The sequence below is a fragment of the Daphnia pulicaria genome, chromosome 1, assembly GCF_021234035.1.
Source record: "Daphnia pulicaria isolate SC F1-1A chromosome 1, SC_F0-13Bv2, whole genome shotgun sequence".
Classification (NCBI taxonomy): Eukaryota; Metazoa; Arthropoda; class Branchiopoda; order Diplostraca; family Daphniidae; genus Daphnia; species Daphnia pulicaria.
Window position 1 is genome coordinate 21,386,484 of NC_060913.1, and position 21,508 is coordinate 21,407,991.

The 21,508-nt window shown below is 38.9% G+C and overlaps 2 protein-coding genes and 1 long non-coding RNA gene across 5 annotated transcripts; 1 reads left to right on the forward strand and 2 right to left on the reverse strand.

Moving 5' to 3' along the window:
- Positions 1-7,799: 7,799 nt before the first annotated feature.
- On the reverse strand, positions 7,800-12,445 carry LOC124329365. 3 transcript variants are annotated; one of them, XR_006916761.1, is made up of 12 exons: positions 12,328-12,445; positions 12,156-12,260; positions 11,973-12,096; positions 11,704-11,911; positions 10,704-10,776; positions 10,454-10,637; positions 10,156-10,374; positions 9,636-9,838; positions 8,849-9,567; positions 8,672-8,761; positions 8,274-8,591; positions 7,800-8,201 (listed from the first exon to the last, which is right to left on the reverse strand). It is a non-coding gene; the product is annotated as an uncharacterized LOC124329365 (long non-coding RNA). The 3 variants fall into 3 exon arrangements; XR_006916762.1 differs by having other exon boundaries at positions 8,849-9,559; positions 10,454-10,644; XR_006916760.1 differs by having other exon boundaries at positions 10,454-10,644.
- On the forward strand, positions 10,488-11,474 carry LOC124329359. The gene is made up of 5 exons (XM_046788416.1): positions 10,488-10,630; positions 10,695-10,872; positions 10,933-10,982; positions 11,052-11,303; positions 11,373-11,474. Exons 2-5 carry the CDS (start codon positions 10,704-10,706, stop codon positions 11,466-11,468), a joined length of 567 nt encoding a protein of 188 aa, XP_046644372.1. The 5' UTR covers positions 10,488-10,630; positions 10,695-10,703; the 3' UTR covers positions 11,469-11,474.
- A 694-nt stretch (positions 12,446-13,139) lies between the features above and the next one.
- Positions 13,140-15,753, reverse strand: LOC124351165. Its single transcript, XM_046801929.1, has 4 exons — positions 15,264-15,753; positions 14,450-15,203; positions 14,117-14,384; positions 13,140-13,778 (listed from the first exon to the last, which is right to left on the reverse strand). The coding sequence occupies exons 2-4, from the start codon at positions 14,845-14,847 to the stop codon at positions 13,140-13,142; spliced, it is 1,305 nt and encodes a 434-aa protein (XP_046657885.1). The 5' UTR covers positions 14,848-15,203; positions 15,264-15,753.
- Positions 15,754-21,508: the final 5,755 nt, after the last annotated feature.

Genomic DNA, 21,508 nt, shown 5'->3' on the forward strand with positions numbered 1-21,508 from the left:
GCGTGTACACCGGCTCATCGGTCTTTTTTTTTCCGTTTTCTTCCGTCTTTTTAATTCTTCTTCAGATGGGGTACGTCGTTTATTATTACGAGATTGTTTGATTTATAAAAACGGTACGTAGCGGCCGCTCGATTCTCACCTGCTATTTTCCTTTTGAAAGAAATAAGAAAAGGTAAATTGAGTTTGTCTTTTTTTTTTACCAGAGAGTCAACGAACGCGTTTGAATTCAATCATTTTCTGGTGATATTTCGATGATTGAATGCTCCGATATCTAAATATAGAATCGTAGAAATTGAGTTCTCCCAGCAATCAACAGTTTTATTCTTGGGGGGGAATTTGAAAATGAAAGGTGTCTCACCTGATTGGACGGTGGAAAAAGGTGTCGCTCCTCGTTACGGATCACTTCCGCACCTGGGAAATGAAAAGCGACAGTTGATTTCGGCGGGGGCTCCTGTGCTCTGGTGCATACTGAACCTTCCCATTTTGTCGACTTTCATCTTCTATTTGCTCGCCCCAAGTCCCAAGGACGCCTATTAATGTCTCCGCTTTCCGCTGACACGGAGACGAGTCGATTCCGGCGGAAACTGAACAACTCCATAGCCCTACATCCTTGGAATCAAAAATTAGAAAATAAAATCAAATAACTGTAGGCAATTTAGTGATTGCATTTCTTAAGGAATTCGTTGTCGTTGATTTTAATCTCACGGCGGTTTAAAAAGGGGAAAAAAAATTCAAACAATTCCGGAGACTAAAAAATTATACACGACGCGGGTCAGAGACAAAAAGGTGCGGGAATTCCTATATATACGGACATAGTCATATCTTCGAGTTCTTCTTCAAGTTGAGAGTTGAGGAATTGCGGTGGTGACATGTTGGCGTGTCTGAAGCCGACACAAGACACGCCTAAAGAGGAATCTAAAAATAAAAATAAAAAAACCAGCAGCCGAGCGCCAATTGACGACGAAAAAAAATGTTGGTGCAAGGTGTCAATAGCCAAGGTGTAGCCCCACACGTTTTAAAAGCTAAAAAAAAGGAAAATAAAAGGGAGTGTGTAGGAATGATGATAACATGTTTAGATGACAACCAAAAACTAAAATAAGACTGAAAAGAAAAAGTGAAAACACCCACTCGCTCTCTTCCTGTCATTTTTAAAAACATTTCTTTAATACAAATGTATAATTCATTTTCTAGGGTATTCAGCTGCGGATTTCCATTTCGTCTAGAAAAAGAAAATCGATTCGTTCAAATAGGAAAAATCTTTAAAAAACCAGTTTTACTGGCCCGCATCACACACCCTTGAAACTTTATCCGGATCCGGCGTCGTCGCTAATAGCCCGTGGAACGTTTCGATTGATCGCCCTCCCGTGAAAAATATCACCACTACCACCAACGACCGCCAAAGACACAAAAGACAAAACGAAACGAGTTGCCGAGATTTCAGATATTTCCAATTGGACACCGATTTGATCAGCCGAATTACACAGGAATGCATGTATGCAAATTACGTTTAATGATACGGAAAAAAAAACCAACAAATTATTACCCTTGTATTTTTTTGGAATCTTCTCCTTTTAACCAATCGATTGAATCAATAATAGTAAAAGTAAAAAAATAAAAAAACATTTCCCCCCTTGTTGACTGTTTGATGAGAGCGTGCCATCCGCTCCGCTATGTCACGAAATTTGTTAGCCGGGAAAAAACACACAGAAAACAACGGCAGTTTTCACGGGTCATCGATCCCCTCGTAAAAAAAAAAAATCACGCTCCTCTTTAAACATGTAACGAGGAAAAGACTGTAGGCTAGCAGCAATCGAGAAATAGCCCACAAAACATTTTGGCTGCTGTGATTATTATTGCACAACTATCGGAGCAATTAAAAAAGGGAAAACGTGAAAATCGAAAAAGAAACAAAATTCTTCTTTTCCTTCTATTTTTTTTTTCTCTTTCACGATGGAAATGGCGATGAGAAAAAAAATTCCGAACGGGACTTGTTGGAAGTTTTTTTTTTTCGTCGCCGTATCGTCTATTTATTTTCTCTCGTCGTTATTTTATAACCCTGCAATTTCCCAATGGTGCTGCTGCTGGCGCGGGATTTTCATCGCGCGTCTTTTTTCTTTCTTTCTTTCACTCCATCGCCGCTTCACAAATCATCACTCACGTTTTTATCTCAACAGTTCACGGTCGATCGTGAAAGAAGAAAACCCGAAAAAAAAAGGAAAAGAAAAGACAAATGAAGAGATTGAACGAGAATATAAGAATAGGCGAATGCAGCAGCTATACTATATAATTCGTAGGTAGATGAAATGTGTTCTTGGTTGACGGGGGCCAACAGGTGAGACTACGACGACGCTAGGCAATCATCAATGTGTACGGTATATGAGCTATAAAGGTCATCTACCTCTTCGTCTCTGGAGGCTTTTTCTTCTCCCCCTCCTTCATCTCTATTCCTTACACCTGTCGTTTATTTTTTTTTTTCTGGTCACTTGGGTCTACTCAACTTGGTTATTCCGTCAGTCTTTTCTCACACAGGGCGCACACACAACAACTTTCTCCGGAAATGGGAAATTGACCGTGCTGCCGGACCCGAGTTTTGTTTACTAAATTCAATGGAGGGGGGGGGGCAGTCTACACATAAAGGTCGGCCTTCTTCTCTTTGATGATAATGAAAGAAAAATAGGGGGGAAATTTGAAAAATAAAATTACAAAAGACTTTCCCTTTTTCTTTTTTTTTTCAACCCTCTAATCGAACGTGTTTCCCGTCCGTCTGTGTATAATCCTCTCACGTCTTGGATGATGAACTTCTTCCTCAACTTGAAAAAGTTCTCAGTTTCATTTGATTACAGTCAACGGCGGTAAATAATTGTGAACACTGTCCCTTTTTTTATTTTCTTCAGCTGCGGGTTGTTAGACACCCAGGTATAATTCCAACAAAGAAACCGTGTGTTCCGTCATCATCGGGCCGAACCGGCGAAAAAAATAAAAAAAGGTTGACGTCAATAACAGCCCAGCCAGGGAAAGAAAGAAAAAAAAGGGAAAGGTGCGCCAACCCTCCCGCCCAGCAGCAGCACACCCAATTTTGTCAAGAACCTTGAACTTGCCAAAGGAAATCAAGAAATACTCTACTCATTTCCTATATAACAAACCCACATGACTTGTAGAGTTTTTTTTTTTTAATATGCGCGGATGTGCCGCAGACGCCGCCGCCGTTGTCGGGTGGCGGTGGGGGGAGATGAGGAAAGGTATACAGACATGCTGCACGTACGCTAAAAGACCATAAGCATCGACAGGTAGCAAATAAATAAAAAAGGAAGAAAATGTTGTTGTTGGGAGGCGGATCGAATTCGGTTGGGCAGCGCCGCATCACGGAAAACAACACGGCCGAAGAGAGAGCGAACCCCTATATGTACGGTATTGGTAAATAGTTACCTGTTGTTATTATATCGTCATTTGCATAAAGATTAGGGGGGTATAAGGGCGGCAAAGCGGTGGCGGAATATGTGGAAGAAAGAAAATAACAACCACCCGCAGGGTTAAACAAACGGAAAATACACACACAAACAGATTCCTCTCACAAAAATATCAAAAAATCATAAATGAATAAGAATTTATTTGTTTTTCGGTTTCCTATATGTACGTATATCCCAAAACAATGAAATATTTCCGCCGGATGATATCAATAAGGAATTTTCTCATTTATTCATTCAAACTCCATTCTGTCGTTTCGCTCGATTTCAAATCTCCCTCCTCTGCCTTTTTCGGCTCTTTTTCTGATTTGGTTCCACCCCCCCCCCCCCTCCTCTATTATTCCCACGTTTTTTCCAGCACCTTCGATCGACGACCGCCGCCGTCGTGCTCGACGCTCTAACAATTGGATAATGACTAAATACCTTTATACTATTATACCACACAAACGACGTTACCAGTATAGCGAGGGAAGGTCGTGAGCTCGTGACGGCGGGTTTTCTGAACGTGCGTTGTATATTACAGCACCGCAACGGCAGCAGCAACAACAGCAGACGAATCAGAGAAATCCCGCGCGGAAAAATAACTCATCCGCCGCGCAAGGTGCTGATTCATTCAGCGTGAATTTACATATTTCACGCTACATACTAGTAATAACGTGACTGAAATTTAGACACGTAATATTTATATACAGTCTGTTTAGTGGGAGTATCAATTCGACAAAAGGTGTGTGGGGGGGGGGATCGATCGGCGTAAGAGAGAGCTATTATATAGTTATTCGGCAGAAAAATAAAATACCAACAATGACAAGTGCTAAATTAATTGATACAAGAAAAACGGAATTCGTGAGAATGTTTCTAGTTTTCCTGTACAATTCTCGAAAAAGAAAATGTTTTCCCATCATCATCGTCCAGCGGAATTTTTTTCCCCTAAAACTTGAAGGAGTAAGTAAAAACGAAAGAATGACCGTCAGATTGAGATCGAAACGGGACTATTATTTAGATGAACCTCTTGTTGGTCAGTCAGTCCGGTCTTGCTGGACTTGACTCGGCGTTTCAAAAGAGTTTCACTCCAAGAGAGGAATAAAAAGAATGAAGGATGATGCTATAGCGTTATAATGTCTACCTATACACACGTTCAACCTGCTGCTGCTGATGTACATTTAAAAAAAATAGCAGCGGTCATTCACTCTTGGCAGTCCCGGTCCTGCTAGAACTATGGCGTCACAACCTGTCAGACCAGCTCAAATGTACGCCAAGGATAAAGGCCAGCATGATGCTCAGAGATGCTGACGCCCTTTTTATTTCCCTGCGATTATTTTTCTGCGTGGATAAGTCACTCTCCGCTATTGTCCCCCACACACACCCATTTTCAAGTCCCTCGTGTTTCCCAGACTATTCTTGTATATGCATCCCTCCTAATACAGCTCACTTCACCTAGTAGATTATATTAACGGTACAATCAGGTTCACGCAGCGGGACAAACTGGCTTTTGATTAGCATCTCTCACACACTGACTGAACTAATGTCCAGCACTGTGTCGGGCCAGTAGAACCTTTCGTCTTGTTTTTCTATTCCGTTTTTTTTTTGGGCATTTGACATAACAGAAGAAATTGTACAGCAGGTGACATTGATTTAATGCACTCACCGTTTATTGAAGGCGGAACTGCCGGACGACCGTTGCGAGCCCTGGCTCTAGGTGCTATCCGTGACGGACGAATGTGTTCAGCGTCATCATTTCTCGTTTGTTTCATCAATAGGTCCGTTATGTTCGCCGCTGGTCTGCAAACGAAACCAAAAGAGAGAAATTAAAACTAATTTTGAAAAAAAAGACTCGTGATGTATAAATCACGTCATCACGATTTTTTGACACGCCGAAATAGATTGGACGTGAAGAATAAACTCGCGGTGGTTTTCAAGATTTTTTAAAACAAAATAAATGCGCCATTACTAGTAGGCTAGTCAGCTTACTTTTTAAATTGCTACTTCTTTTCCTTTTTGTGACCGCTGGGGGAACATAACGAATTGGGGGGAATTTTACTTTGACACGGTGACTGGGGAAAACAAAACAGAAAGACAACAACCTTGTCGCCTTGTTGTGGCTATTGTTATTCTTCTCTCCCCCTTTTTTAAAAAAAAGAGGTCCGTGAACTTTTTCTTCAACAATCAACTAGTCTGACAGAACACCGCTAGATGACACGCAATAAATCGTGGACTTTACCTCAAGGTTTTCCCGCCTCTCGGTAGTTAATACACACAGATTTTTGAAAACCGTTTCTATGACAGTTGTTTACGTTTCTAAATTTGATTTCACGTTTTCACGGGACGTTACTAAACACGAACGGAAAAACACGCGTATACGGTCTTGATGACCTTTTCTCGGGACCCATCCGTAGGAAATGACCATAAGGTTGGTTAACTTCTTTTTACTCTCGTTTGACATTCCACTGAAATGTCACGTTAAAAGTTACAAAATGCCGTTTGTGATGTATCAGTAGCAGTGCCGCATTCAAATTTCAAAAATAAAACTGATTCGATTTGGAAAATGAATCGCCAGGTGTCGTCTGCTAAGAAAAATCTTAGACGTTGCGTGGATCACAATTTGAACCATACATGATCCCATATTTTATAATATTAATAAATGATAAAATTTGTAAGTAATACATGATGAATTAAAATTTAAAACTCATACCTAAAAATTATCAATTGGAAGTGGCGATATATCATTGGTGAAAATTTCTATTTTTTCTGAAGGAAGACCCCTCCCCCCTTCGATAGGCGAGAAATTTAGGCTAGAATAAATTAAAACAAAAAAAGAAGTCAAATAAAAAAATTTATATATTATATCTAATCCCTGGACTTGCTGTCCTGTCTGGGATCCTTCAGGGAATTCCTTGTTTGTGTTGGCCATGGTGTTACGCTGTTTTGTGATTGACGGATAACGTGAAGGAGCTGTTGTCTCACCCTGTAGGAGCAGAGGTGATGGATCAGCTCTGGGGCATGATAAGTAGGACACGGATGGCGACTTGCTGGACGACGAGGTGGACGTGCTAGGTGGCGGTGGCCGCAGGGGGTGGATGGAAGTTGTCGCTGTCCCCGCTGTCGGCTGACAGTTTTCCGACTGAAAGCTTTTGCTCGATACCTTTATGATGCCGTTAGATACGGGAGTCACCGGGAGTCACCAAGTCGCATGATCCCTTATACGATTAGGAATGAGTTATGACATGGTTGACCCATGAAAACAACGGGGGTCTGAGGGACTTCATGTTGCTGGCTTGTCCGGCAGCCACCATTACCTATATTTTCTCCCTCTTTTCTCCTTACTTATTTTTCTCATGTTCAATCAACGGCGATTAACGGCAAGCAAGCCTTTCTTTCTTAAGTATCCCGGTTGTCCCGAATAAAGAAATGCTCTCGCTTTGTCAGAAAATCACTTCAAAGAACGAGGATTTTGCAAAAGTGGGATAAATGATGGTAGAACCACAATACGATTGTAAAATTGTCCACAATACGTCGGGCAGCAACGACGTGACGCGAGTCGTAAACCAGAATGATTAAGAATTTGGACTAGTGAATATCAATCAAACATTATATTGATTATATTGTTTAACTTTCCCTTAATTTGAATTGAATTTAAAACAAATTTGAGTTGTGGATCCTTTGATTTGACTCAAATGATTCGATGCTATGACTTAATTTTTTATAAATAAAAATTGAAAAAAAATTGACACCGTTGCCAGTTGAATTTTATTTAATTAAAAAAAAACTTGGAAATGAGCTTGAGCGATAGTGAGCTTGATCGAAGCTCAACTTTTTTTGAGAGCTTGAGCTTTAGCTTCGCTTACTTTGAGGCCATGAGTGAATTATTTCATTGCTTATTCAGCGTTTGAATGACAAATTAAAAGAAAAGGCTGTGATGATAAATGATGTGTCAAAACGAAATGTGTAACCTAACCATAACCAAGGAAGGGAATCAGAAATGTGTTAAAAAAATGGCAAAAAGGATTGCATTTGAACGGATTGTTTTTGATGAATTATAGTACGGGTTTACAGTAAAATACACTTATACAAGTATTTTAAATGTTCAAAATTGAGGTTTCCTACACAAAGCGCGAGAGATAAAAAAAAACGTTAATATATTAGCTAATAATAATATAGCTAATATATTAAATACATGCAACTCAGCATCCAATTGAGGTCTATATAATTAATTCAAAAAATTTGGTCAAATTAAGGGTATATTGAAGCAACGGTGCCAAGTAACTTGACAAGCTTTAACAAGTCATTGTTGTAACTTGGCAACGTTGCCCTTACCCTTAAAAAAAGTAAGCAGTTCAGTTGGTTTTGAATCTTTGGTCTAGCAAATACACAATTTATTTCGTTCTTAATATATTTGTGTTAATTCTGCATAGAAAACTACACAAATATTTACGAATTAAAATATTGGAGATAATATCAATTTAAAACTAATAATGTGGGGATAATTGGGATATTCGAAGAAATATAAAAGGATAATTAATTGCAAATGTTCATGAAGGATTGCATAAATTTCTTATTCGTTTTGGGTTATAATGATGAAACGTTATGAAGATAGTTTAAGTTCAGGTATTCTACGTGCCAGCTAGAGAAACTCCCTAACTGACCGAGGAAGATCTGGGAAACGTTAATGCCAGCATGGTCTGCAGCTGCTAATCTTCAGTTAGATATGTGAAGAAAGTTTTCCGCAAATTCGGTAAATACCTACACAAATAAACACATATTCAAAATCACTACCAATTTTACTTTGTAAAAAAAAACTATAGCAATTCTTACCACAAATTATCCGGGCTGTCCTTGGGGAACAGCGAAAATTCCACGTCAATAACATAGTGCGGAAATTTCATTTGCCTCTTCTTCTTGGCGTTGGCTGCCATTAGACGTAAGGCAGCCGACCAGAAAGATTTGCTGCCACTGAAATCTAACTTGCCTTCCCATTTCCTTGTCGGCCACCATTGATTGGTTTTCGTTTTTAAAATCCTCAACTGTCAATGATGGCCTCGCCTTCTCTTTTTGTTTTCTAATTCCTCCAGCCCCTTCTCCTGCACCAGCCCCCTTCGGCAGTCCGCCAGGTCTACAAGAACCGACTTCTCCCTTCAAAGATTTCGTCGAAATGGAATTTTTTTTTAAGATTCCTAGTAGAAATGTTTGAATAGTATTTAAATAATAATTACAGGTGGTCCGGCCAAGCCATCAATTCCTCTTAAAGTAGCAGGGTCAGGGGTTCCTTTGCTTCCTCTTCCTCCTTTTTTGCCAACGCGAACCTAATTGAAGAGAAATTTAGTTGATTTTTATTTTTTATTTTTTAAAATAAATCAGTCTAACTAATAATTCAGATAAAAGCAACTTACAGTTTGGTCAACAGGATCCGGCGCAATTTGTCCACACAATCCCTGTCCTTGGTCCACAGCCTTAGACAAACCAACTTCCACTTCTTCTTCATCTTCATCTTCCTCCTCCCTTTCATCCTCCACAAGGTAAACCCCCACTGTGTTGTTGGCCGGTGGTCTGTAAACCTGTTTGTAGGGATTTACTGTCTTGTCCTTTCGTGTCTTGTCCAAGGGTGGCTTGAATATATAACAAAAGCGCCTGCCTTTGCCAGGCAGGTGCCTTTGCTATATAGGCCTCCAAGGGAATCTTTTATATACTATGACAATAAGTATGGTAAGTATGGCAATAGATGAGTTGTGTTGTCTTTTCTTTTCGTTGGGAAATGTGCTGGGCTTTAATTTAATTAGTGAAACCTCTTATAGCGTAGGATTAAATTTGGCAAGCCCGCCTTGAAGTGTGTCGAATGTAGAGGAACTTGTCACGTTGATTGCAGATCCCGCATGCCCACGCCTTGTGTCCCGACTGTACAAACACCCTCTATTAAAGATTTCGTCGTAACCGTTGCTGATTACGATCGCAAAATCTCTCCTATGTTCTCCGGCATTGTCATTCACTTTTTAATTGCTGGCGAAAAATGAAACGAGTATTTTTCCAAATCGATAAAGGAGTTCAAATATCTTGAGGTAGGCATCCGTGATAGCGTAGTCCTTAATGCAATCAATTATTGTGACCTTGTATTCTGAAGAAGAAAAAAAGAAATTATTACAAAAAATATTTAAAAAAATAAAAAAAAATTTAAAAACTTACTTAAGCCTGGTAAAAACACCAGCAATGTACAAGCATACTCATTTCCCTTAGGATAAGTATACTCTTTTTTAACCCAGAATTTTTTCTTGATGATGTTGTCTAGTTCAATTTGGACAACGTGGGGGTATACCCCACCCCCCGGTTGTAGTGATTCCTGGACGAAATCTTGGTAATTTGCAAAATTTGTTCCCGGTAGATAATCCCTAAATGTAAATGACTAGAATAAATACACGATAAATACACGACAAAATACTTATGACTAAATTGACTAGAATTGGACGCATCACACCTGCTTACCAGTATATTGAATCATTATTGTGAGCTGGAGCTGTATATAAGTTGATCGCATTTACCAGTTAGGAATCAGTAGCTGTTCAAAGCTCAACCTTAATATTAAGTGGATTCTGTTCTTGTGCGCCATCAGCTTGGCATCAGCTGGAGTGCTCACAAAGCCCTCAAAGGTATACCTTTATAGTATACCTTTATAGTCCATCCATTGTAAATTGTTTGTAAGACTTACTTTTTCTGTATTAGTTGTTGCGCACTTTGCACACGTTGATGAATGTCGACGAGTTGGGACGGACATTCGGCGTGGACAATTCGTCGCAAGTCGACGAGTACGAGGTCGTCTACATCCGCCGCCATCGAAGTTTCATACCCGAAGATCCTCTTCAACGCAACGCCAGTCCCAAAACGAAGCGGAGTATCCCTCGTGAAAATCACGCCCATTATTCTTTCGCTGCCAACGGAAAGTATGAAGTTAATAACATTTTATGTTGAATGGGTTTTCAGTCGATTCATTTGATAGGAACTACAACCTCAAAGTGCGACCGAATAACTTTCTCATGGCGCCGAACATGAAGACGGTGGTGAGGAGCAACGGAGAGCAGGACAAATAATTTGTGGAGGAACATCCTCGAGGTGACGACTGCCACTTTCTCCACTACGACAACGGATTAGTTGCAGCTCTGAGTCACTGCACAGACGACGATATCGTATGATCTATAAACTTAATAATTTAAAAATTAGTTAAAACGTAATGGATTATAATTCAAACAGCACGGTTACATGATTGATGGAGGGAAACCGATAGAAATTAAGCCGATCCCTTCGCGACTCCGCCAAATGCTCAACTCTCCACCTGAAACAGACAACGAAATAATTATGATCAGTGCTCATATCGTTCGTGCTGTTGATCCTTTCCCACATCTCAAAGCCCATCAAGAGATTTGCGATGGTAACTGTTAACAATTGGCGAGACATTTTTATGGCTAAACTAAAACATAATTTTTCGTAGTTGATGTGTCTACTCGAATGAAACCAATACTCCCCAAGGAACCAGTTGTGGTAAGTAACATAGAGCTCGTAAGACCTAAACTAATAATTATCTAACGCATTATTTTCCTATAACAATAGGCGGAATCTTCGTCACTAGAAAAGCGAAAGGATAATTCAGAAAAGGGAAACCAGCCATCTGGAAAATCAGTTGGTGGTTCAAGCAAGAACGCTCTTGAAAAACCATCAGCGAGTGGTAGGGCTGCTGCCCCGAATAAAGTCATCGAGTTGGGAATCTTTGTCGATCAAGCGGCACTAGGTCTGTTCATGCCGTACTTTGGAGAAAAGGAATACGTCAAACTTCGTGAGCTGGTTCTCGCCTTCGTCAATGCGGTTAGCAATTTTAATTTGTACACAATTTCGAGGGCGAAAATTATTTACCAAGTTGTTTTAATGATGAAGATGCAAGCGATGTCGACCATTTGCCTAGCCTGGGCCAAAAAGTCGACTTCACAATCGTCTACATGGAATTCCAGGAAAAGGCACCAATCAATTTGATCACACAGCGGCGGTAAAGTACTTAATTGGGGTACTAAAACGGGGGCCAGGAAGTACTTAATTTTTTGGGTACTTAAAATACTTATTTTCAAAAGACTTTCTTGTCATTTTGTCATTTTCCCAGAATCAGGCACTGCGCGCCAAAAAGAAAAGAAAGTCCACCCCCCTTTTTTCTTGGTGGCGGCGATTTCGCCACTTTCTTTATTTTTTAAAAAATACTTCGACATTATTATACCTAGTTCACTTAAGGTTTGGGCAGTTTTAGTGATTTCCTTTGGGCCTGCCTGCAAATGGACTTGAAGCCTCTTGGATAGAGACAAGATCCGAATGATCCTCCTCAAAAGTTCACATGAAAGTTGCAGCCTGCTGTGGGGACAAGTTTGCAACTTGTTGTGGGGTTCACTAATTCTAGTCTTCAGTCTTTCAATGGACGCTGAAAAGCCCTATCGTACAAACTGTTAGTTAACAACATGTAAGTAATAAAATAAAAAATATGAAATCTACTTGAATATGGTTCTGCATCATGGATAGAAATTTTCAACTGTTTCAATTCCACTAGCATGTTTCAGAAGATCTTCATAATGCTCTGATACTTGATTCTGTATCGCCTTGTCAAGCAAAGACAGTCCTAAATACATTATTCACAGGATTAGGAAATATTCAATGTATAACCTGATTTCTACATACCGTCTGCAAGTTTTCCTAGTTGCTCTGACACGATAGATCCTTGAAGGACTTGGCTAGCATGTTCCTTCACATCGAATTTTTCTGACAAGAGCTGATGATAGAACTCTGCAGAATAACACAAGGTAGATTTTACAAATTTCAGACTCCATTACAAGTATAAATAACAGATTACCGTTCTCTAAAATATCTTCATTCTTCACTGGGTCTTGATTTGCCATGTCTATTTATTTTCTTCTTTACATTAAATAAAAAATTAAACTGGTGTGTTGCGAAGAGTTTGTTTACGTCAACATCTGACACTTCGACGTGGCATCGCAACGCCATCTCTAGCTTTTACTTGGAACGTCGTTTTTGATGATCGAGCACTCGAGCAGACGGAAAAATGTTATCGGTAAATAAAGGTCGGATTTGTGCTACTACTGAGTTTACTAATTCTGATGGAATTGTACGACAACGACATTCTTTCTTGCGATTAATCATCTTGTTCTTTAACCGACCCGTAATGCTAACGGGGTTAAGGTTGGGTTTAACTCTGTGTGTTTTGTCAAAATACGAGAAATTTGGTTTCTTCTTACTCATGCTGAGCGTTGCATTTTAACTTTTAAGTTCGTTCAACATTTGGTTTCATATTTCTTCTCTGTTTTGTAATGTCAGTCAATATAACTAACTATATAACGAGTCCCAACTAACTATATAACCACATAACTTGGACTGCAAGTTTGACAATCATTTTTTGGAAATTGGTTGGGTAAAGGTGTGTGTACGTTAATCTAGGGCAAACCTTCAAATGCCCCATACGCTCGTCGGCCTGGAAGAGAAGCTTGATGTCCTCAAACGACAAACACATGCCGCCGGCTTGAACTAGATTCAGATTATAAATCTGATTCCGAACACATTTAAATGCGTGTGGGGGATCCAATACAAAATAAATTATGGCATCGGGTACAGTAGGGTGTTGAATGTGATTGACGATACCATCTTTTTTTAGGTAACCCCTAGCTTTTTCCATAACGACTTGTTGCTTTGAGCCACGTCACACACCACTGATAAAACACGAGCCCCGTAAGTTTCGAGTAAGACGATTGCTTTGAGCAGCAATCTGTTTAAATCCTCCCCTGATGCCGCATTGCACGAAGCGAATACAGAAATTGGTTGTACCCAAGAGTCTAATAAGAGGCGGAACATGAAAACAAGGCCGTGGTTAGCAAGTTTTTTAGTTGCCTCGTCGATACTACTCCCTAGATTAACAAACCTTTCAAATTGGAAAGTTGAAGTGTTAAAAGTTAAGTCTTCTTTGATAGAGAGTTCGTAAAAACAGAGAATTCCCAGTTTTTGAGCCTGAGATTTCCCACGAAGAATTTTCCTAATGGCTTCAAGAGCTTGCTTATTAAACCGAAATCCACTGGACATTCCACCTAGAAGAGAACGCAGAGTATTCGGATGAGGGAAGGGCAGGATACCACTTCTGGAAAGATGGTCGTAAACTTTAGAGCTTTTGATTCTAAGAGTTAAGCATTCCAGTAACCAATTTTCTTCGTAACGCATCGACTTCTTATTTTTTACTTTGGCCTTGGCCATAATGGTGCGGTCATCCGCACGGTCATCCTTGCCTGTAATAAAGATCTGTTGTTATTATAGGGTAAAAGGCGTAATACAATAATACGTGGGTATCGGTGCAAACACTACTGTATTTGTGATTAAATAGTGCGCTCTACAATACTTTTTGTTAAATATTCACGAATAAATTTTTAGAATAGTCGGGGGTGTGGTCTTTTAGTTTGTAAAGAGAAAACAATTACTTTTTCAAATCCTATGTGCGAATTACTTGAGTCAATAAGATTTGCATGTACCTCAGGGCTAAGCTTATTAAGATGGTTTTGAATGGCCTGCTGCTCTATCATGGCGACTTTCTCTCTGCGAAACTTATATTATATAAAGAAAACGATAATCTTTGGTCATACATTCGCGTCACATAAAAAAAATACCTGTAACTTTAATCGCTGTCGAGAAATTTTTTGTTTTTGAAGAAACATTTGTTGGCGTTGTCTCTTAAGTTTCAACTTGATTTCCGTCGGTGATAGATAGCAGTAGTTCTCCTTTGAAACTTTCTTCGAATTATTTTTCATTTTTTTGGCTCTTAGGGCTTCTCTTCTAATTCGTTGGTTTAAGGTTTTCCGGAAGTAATTGCAAGATCTACAGGCTTCTTTGTTGTCCTCCAGATAAAGGCACCTGTAATAAAGTAAAGATTGAAAATTATAAAACTTCATAAAGGCCTAACTTATAACAGAAATTACTTTTTAGAACGCCATGTTCCATCACTGAAGCTTCCGGTTTTCATAGCGCCAACTTGTCTATACTTCAAATCAGGCAATCCGGGGCACTGCCTTTGGTTGTCGAACTCAGAATAAAGTTGGAGTAACTGCACTTTGTTACTGAAAGTAGACGGGTTGTTTCCACCAACATACATGTTGGACATGAAATAACGAGTAAATGTTTGACTGTCAAAGTCGATTGATACCGACTTAGTAACTACTGGCACAGCGTCCAACATCACCAATTTACACAGGATTTGTTTGTCTCTGTGTGGACGATTTTGCGAAGCGTCAAGAAACTCAATCCACTCGGGCAAAGGCTCAACAAAAGGAGAGTCAGATATGCACTCAGCACAACATGAACCGGAATCGTTTTCCATTTGCACCCTTTGCGAGACGTCATCTTCGACTACACGGTTGTCGTCACTACACGACGTAGATAACAAAGACGAATGGTCCAGGTCTATGGCAAGTGACGGCCCGTCAACGCCGTCCGAATGAAAAGAAGTGGGTGTTGGTGAAGCTTCATTTAATTTAGCAGGCAAAGGTGGTTGTGCGTCATCGTCGTCAGCGTGAAGAGAATTAGGTGGCGATGAAGACTCGATTAGCTCACTAAGCGAAAGTTGCGTCGCGGAATCGCCGTCCGAATAAACTGATAAATTAGGTGACGATGCAACTTTGTCTAGCTCAAGAAACGGTGGTGGTTCGTCATCGTCGTCAGAGTGAAGTTCACCTTCTAGATAAAAGTAAAAGCATGAAAATGAGACAATCGCACTAACAACAATAAACACATTACCTGGCCACTGACTTGGAATCGCTCCAGTGAGTAACTTCTTTACATCTCTTCAACATCTCTTTACAACACCTACAAATGTTTCACAATAATCAAGTATTTCTTGAGGAAGAAAGTGTCTTTCACAAACATAACTCTTGTTATCTAATGGTCTATCTGAACGTGGAATGGCCGTCTTCCACATATTGAACAAATTGTCATCTTTTAGCACTGAAAACAATGAATACTTTTCTAAAATTATTTCACCTTTACGAGACTTGTATCCTGTACGACAATTTGGAATGAAACACGTTCGGCCCATAAAGAAATTCACTTTAGCCGATGTTGAAAATACAATAACACTTTGCCACAGTAGCTCACTTCTGCTAATGTTGTAAACACAAAAATAAAACTGCCCTACCATCGCACAGCGCCGCCAAGCGGATTAGTTCCAGCCAGGCTTCAGCATGATATCAAACTCTCAAGCCGACGTTGTTTCTCCTGTCTTTCACTTCACGGTTGAACGAACGGAGAAAATGAGAAGTAATGAACAATGGCCAACTGTTGCTGGGTAAACAGCGGCACAGGGGGCTAACTATTTGGGGCCACTAATACAATAGTCGTTCAAATGTCGCGGAAATCGAGTTTTTTGGTTGATCCGATTCGTCGGCTGTTGGACATTGATTATATTCTCAACATTTATTACGTAAAGGTGGGTACAATTTCCAGAACAGCTTCAGGGAAATGGGAAAAATTTCGATGAAATTTCGACAGACATACGCAAATTGTTTTCAGATTTTATGTTTTGATTTTATTACCAAACGAAAAAGGTTTACACAGATTACAGGAAACTTTTTTGTTGAATGTGCAATTTCTCTCAAAGCTGCTGCGTGTACGATAATGCTATGGCTTCTCGCAACGTTTCTGATGGCCACTTGATTGCTGGTCGTCAACTTTCTCAGATGACAATAATTTCTACTATTGAACGCCCCAATGAACTTCCACTTAGTATTATTTCTTTGTTTTGAAGTTTTTTAATAATTCATAATTAAGTAATTTAATTTTCCTCTCTTGATTCTGCCATTTTTTTCTGGCTGATGTGATGATACTTTCAATCGTCCATCGTTTAATTTTGTTGATTTTTGTAGGCCCACTATTTTATAGTGGATCTAAAGCTACTTTAAGTCGTTCAATGGAAGGTTCAGAAAAGGCTGATGTCCATCAAACAAAATTATTACTAACGGTAGTAAGCATGATCTATCGATGATTGCCTCATCTACAGTTGCTCAACCTAAAGCAGAAGTTTTCCACCGTATTAGCACCCACTTTTTAATCGTAAGGACATCTCATGTTTTCTTAAATTAGAAATAATTTGACAATTCCATTTATTACTTTTTGTGGCTCAGTTTTTTAACTATAGGATTTGACGATATGCCTACTGCCAATCGTTTATTTCAGAGTTTAGATGAGGCCCCTTCCCATAAAACTATATCTTCTACTGATGCTATCAAACTTGGTTCTTCAGGATATGTGTTAACAGGAATTACTCGACCTACAGCACAAATTTAACCGTACCATTTTTCTGTTTCATTCTTAAAATGAGCTTTGGTTAGGTTGGTTTTCTTTTCTAGCGGATGTTGGGAGCGTTCGGTGCGTGGTTCCAACGAGAACTCTTTTTATGGTTGTTTAGCTGCTATGAAACGTGGTTCGTCAGAATATGCATCACTATAACGTACTCAAACTAAAATATTAATAGACCCTTACCGACGCCTACTTGGTAAAGATGCCTAATTTCAATTACAGTTTTCTTATTCGTCATTTAAAATTTTTTTAGAACGTTGTCTTGAAACCCTTGTGGTAGCGACACGAGTTCAAGTCCCACCACCTATGGCTGTCGAATCTCCTACGATGCTTTTAAGGCTGCTTGATAAATATGGAAATTATCAGATGTTGTTAGAACATTCCTCGGATTCAGATCGCTCTATGCTCAACTTATTTCTACTCTAACCATAATTTTTTATTGTTTATTTTAGATGAGCTAATTTAATCCCTGAAAAAAGAACTCAACCGGGAAGGCGCTTCAGAAGAAAAAAAGTAAAGGCGGTTCATTCAAAAATTAGACCAACCGAATTACTCTCTTTTGTACGTGCCAAGATGGCAAAGGATTTTTCAGGTAGTGTAATGATCAAGCCAAATATGTGTGCACAACCAGGCTCAGAATCAATTTTTTTCACAATCACCGAATCACACAAAAAATTACGATGAAGCCAACAGATTTTTCTTAAGTAATGTTCCTTTTTAAAATAATTTCATTTATTTCCCTTATTTATAGTTACTTCTTTCATTACAGCACTGGTCAGAGGAAAATGAAATAAACTAAGTGATGGCACTTGCAAAAAAAATGTGATCTGGGAAAATATCGGGGAGGAAATGAACACAAATGGTTATAAAACAAGAGCAGACGATAAGCCGAGCAGACAATAAGCCCGGTATCATTTGCTCACAGAAATAGAGCAATATGTTGAAGATGTACAAAACTTGTACACTACTTGTCGAAAAAAGTGGATCAGGGGCAGATGTCTTAGATTTGAAACCCACATTTTTTTATGAAATTCAGGAGATTTTAGGTATCACTTTTTTAGTAGTTTCATTGCAATAATAATGTAAATGTAAATTGTTGTTTATATGTAATATAAATGTAAATATTCTGACAACATTTACTGCAATTACAGGTACCGCTCAGAATGTACACCCACAATATGTGGGCGATTCAACAATGGATACTCAAAATCCCAAACGCATGGGCATTGAAAGCAATTGCAAAAAGCTTAAAAAATTGGGTATTATAATTCTAATCCTAAAAAATTCTTGAGCAAGCATTGATAATCTATTCATTTATTGTAGAAAATCAGAAACTGTCTCATCCACATCTCATCACAGTGACAGCGAGTCTGTTGATAGAACCCATTTCTCTGATGATGAGTGTGACGAGGAGGATTACGATGAAAATCATGTGGATCCAAGATCCTAAAAGCGAAAAAGAAACCCTAAAGCGTCAAATGTCGACAAAATGATTCATTTGTTGACAGACATGGAGAAGAAACGAAAGGCAGAAAGACAACAAATGAGACTCTAAAACAGAAACGTCACGAACAGAATATAGATCAAACAAAGGACCTTCTCGAAATTTTACGAATGGCTGTGACACAACCTAAAATGAAGAGAAACAAGTAATTAACAAATGGAAGTGTGATAAATTTAAAAACAATGTTATTATATTAAAATCCATTTCATTACTATAGGGAAAACAAGGATTCCAATGGAAATATAAAACATACGAAGGAAAGTAAGACAAACTTGAAGAAAAAGAAGAATAACACAAAGCATCTTCCATAGCAAGATTTAGGCGATAAAACTACCACTGAATCTTCTAAGGAAGAAAAAGATAGTGTCATTTAAAAACAACTGCTGGAGAAGGATCGTAATGGTGCACAATCCTAACTGCCTTCTCGTCATCTCTTTTTAATGCAAAGCATAATTATGCTCAAATTATCTGTGTTATAACAATACGTGATGTAACACGTAACAAAGATTCTCGTTCCATTACTTCATTGATTTAAAGTGCTTTTGTGAAAGGTGTGGACACCTGAAATACAAATTAATCCGTTTCAGTCTTTTTATTTATGACCATTTTATTGTTGACAGCCAATGAATGTATACAAATCAATTAACTCGGCGACGAGAAAATGCAGTAACATTTCCGGCATTCAATGAATTTCGGATTCTTTCACGTTTTTGTTTGCCCAATAATGTTGATGAATCGTGGTTTTCTCGTTGCTCATATTGGTTGGGATTTACATTGCAATGAAGGGGAATGTGATCGTAACTTTCACGATTAATGTCGCCTTTCTGAATGCAGATGTTATACAATACACATGATGCTACAACAATATTTACAGCTTTTTCTTTTTGGTATCGACATTTTGACATCTTCTGAATCCATTTTTCAATTCCCCACACGAATGCTCCACGACCATTCCGGAAGCTGACAATTTGAAATTGAAAGTTCTTTGAGAGCGAGTCAGTCCATTAGGACCTTTCTTATACGGAGATAGACACCACTGCTCGATTAAAAAAGCCCAATCCACAATGATATGGAATCGCTGATGTGGATTGGACATTGAAGAACAACGATTTGATAACTTATTTTAAAGAGAACTGCGATGAAATACATAGCAATCGTGGGAACTGCCAGGAAATCCACTAAAAACGTAGGAAAAGTTTCCGTCATACAGAAAAACAGCCATGATGACAAAACTATGGAACTTTTTGTAGTTTCTATATTGTTTTTGGTCTGCCAAAGGAGGATTTAAAGGAATATGGCAACTGTCAATTGCCCCAACTACTCCAGGGAAGCCACATTTCCCCTTAACTTTGATGCAATATATGCCATTTCACTTTCAATAGGCCATTTGGTTAAACTTGATTGACATTCAAAAATAAACTGGCATACCCACGCTTTTGCATTCCATATGGAGGACTTGGTTCTGTCAAATTTGTCAGCCAGCAACCGAATCGCGCCTTGATTCCCGAGATACTGCAGTGTGATTAACAAAACTTCTGGGTTCGACATAGGTTCATAACCTCCATAATAGGTTGTTTCTGATCTGAAATTATTTTGCTCCATAAACCTTAACAGGTAATGAAACGTATCTCGACTAACTCTAAAAGGTCTCCAAAAGTCACAACTGGAGTATTCCATAATAAATCTTAGGTATCCAGTTTGTCTGGGGTGTGTTTCTTGAAAAATGCTTCCTAATGCAGCTCTCTTAATGCTTTCCTCTTCTTCGCGGACTCTTCTGATGAAGAACTTTGCCTACTTTCCGTTAACATTTTAGACACACAGGCATTAACTAACAATTTGTTTGCATCCATTTCACTTTGGAGATATCGCCTTAGGTGTAATACATAAAGATAAAAGAATGATAAGGACACAGCAAAATAGAAATTGAAACTAGGTGAAACTACCTTAAGAAGCAAGGCTGATCGAGAACAAAGAACGTAGTATGAATCATAGAACTGAAAACTACACAAGTTCAACAGAGTCTATGACGAAGGGAACAATTACAGGATTAGTGTACATATTACAGTAAAACCAACCACTTATAGGAAGGATCCAACAATCCAATTAACAATACGCACAAACCCTCAAAGAAAAACCAGAGAAAATCGCAGAATGACTTGCGAATAAGAAAAATTGGAAAAAAATTAGTTTTAAGAAAAGAAAATAAGTGACAAAAGAAACTAACCTGATGCAATAAATATTAAATAAAGCAAATATTGAATAAAACTAAGATCTCCATGCAGCGTAACAAGAAATCAGATTGACAGCACACACCAAACGAATTGAGAGAGAATCGCTGTCAGATTTGAGGAAAAATGCGTTTTACCAAATTGATGAAGTGGAGGGCGTGGCTTACATCTCAACATTAATTTTTGCGTAAACTAAAATCTGGACTTGGTTAGTCCAACTGAGTTGAGCTAAAATCCATTTTGGTGTCAACCTTATGGTTGAGTTTAACTCAACCAGGTCGACGCCAAAACGAGCCTTAGGAACCATCTCTATAACTTAGCCCATGTAGCTGTCATCTAAATGGACGTTCGAAATCCGGCACGTCAAAGTTGTAGATAGTTTGGCGCAACCCTGATGAATCCTGTATTGGGCCCAGTGGCTCCAAGATCGGTCATGGAGATTGTGTTTTTGACAGCATATCTACTGCCCCCGGGAATGAATATTACTGAATTGGCGTTCCAACAACAATTGGAAAGCCAACTATGTCCTATTATTAATTGGTTGAAATCTAGTGCCTCTGGTTAAGTGCAAGAAAATTTTAAACTCTGTCGTGAAATCGTCCGTATGTTGGATTTATTAAGAAGTCAGGTAGCCGTTCTTCTCCGCTTCCGCCAATTCTCGCTGCCCATTAACGGAGATATTGAAAAGATTTATCATCAGGTGCAAGTTCCAGCAAAGAGCCAATACGCTCTTCGTTTCCTGTATCCAGCGCCTGGTATCAACGAACCGTGTGTTTCAAATGACGCGACATGTTTTTGTTGCCGTCTCATCACCGACGACTTGTATGAATTTTTATGCTTGAAAAAAACTAAAAAAAAAGAAAAACAACGAAAGTCAAAGAATAGACATCCAGATATTCAATTTATAAGTCCCACAATACTGCCAAGTATTTGATAGGAATGGCTCCGCAAGGATA

What these genes read in the sequence shown, in the direction of transcription:
- LOC124329359 (XM_046788416.1), top strand. Translation starts at nt 10,704, where the DNA reads ATGATTGATGGAGGGAAACCGATAGAAATTAAGCCGATCCCTTCGCGA. An exon ending in CCATCAAGAGATTTGCGATG is followed by an intron (nt 10,873 to 10,932) that starts GTAACTGTTAAC and finishes AATTTTTCGTAG; the next exon opens with TTGATGTGTCTACTCGAATG. An exon ending in TCCCCAAGGAACCAGTTGTG is followed by an intron (nt 10,983 to 11,051) that starts GTAAGTAACATA and finishes CTATAACAATAG; the next exon opens with GCGGAATCTTCGTCACTAGA.
- LOC124351165 (XM_046801929.1), bottom strand. Translation starts at nt 14,847, where the DNA reads ATGGAAAACGATTCCGGTTCATGTTGTGCTGAGTGCATATCTGACTCT. An exon ending in GGAACATGGCGTTCTAAAAA is followed by an intron (nt 14,385 to 14,449) that starts GTAATTTCTGTT and finishes ACTTTATTACAG; the next exon opens with GTGCCTTTATCTGGAGGACA. An exon ending in TTTTTTTATGTGACGCGAAT is followed by an intron (nt 13,779 to 14,116) that starts GTATGACCAAAG and finishes TAATAACAACAG; the next exon opens with ATCTTTATTACAGGCAAGGA.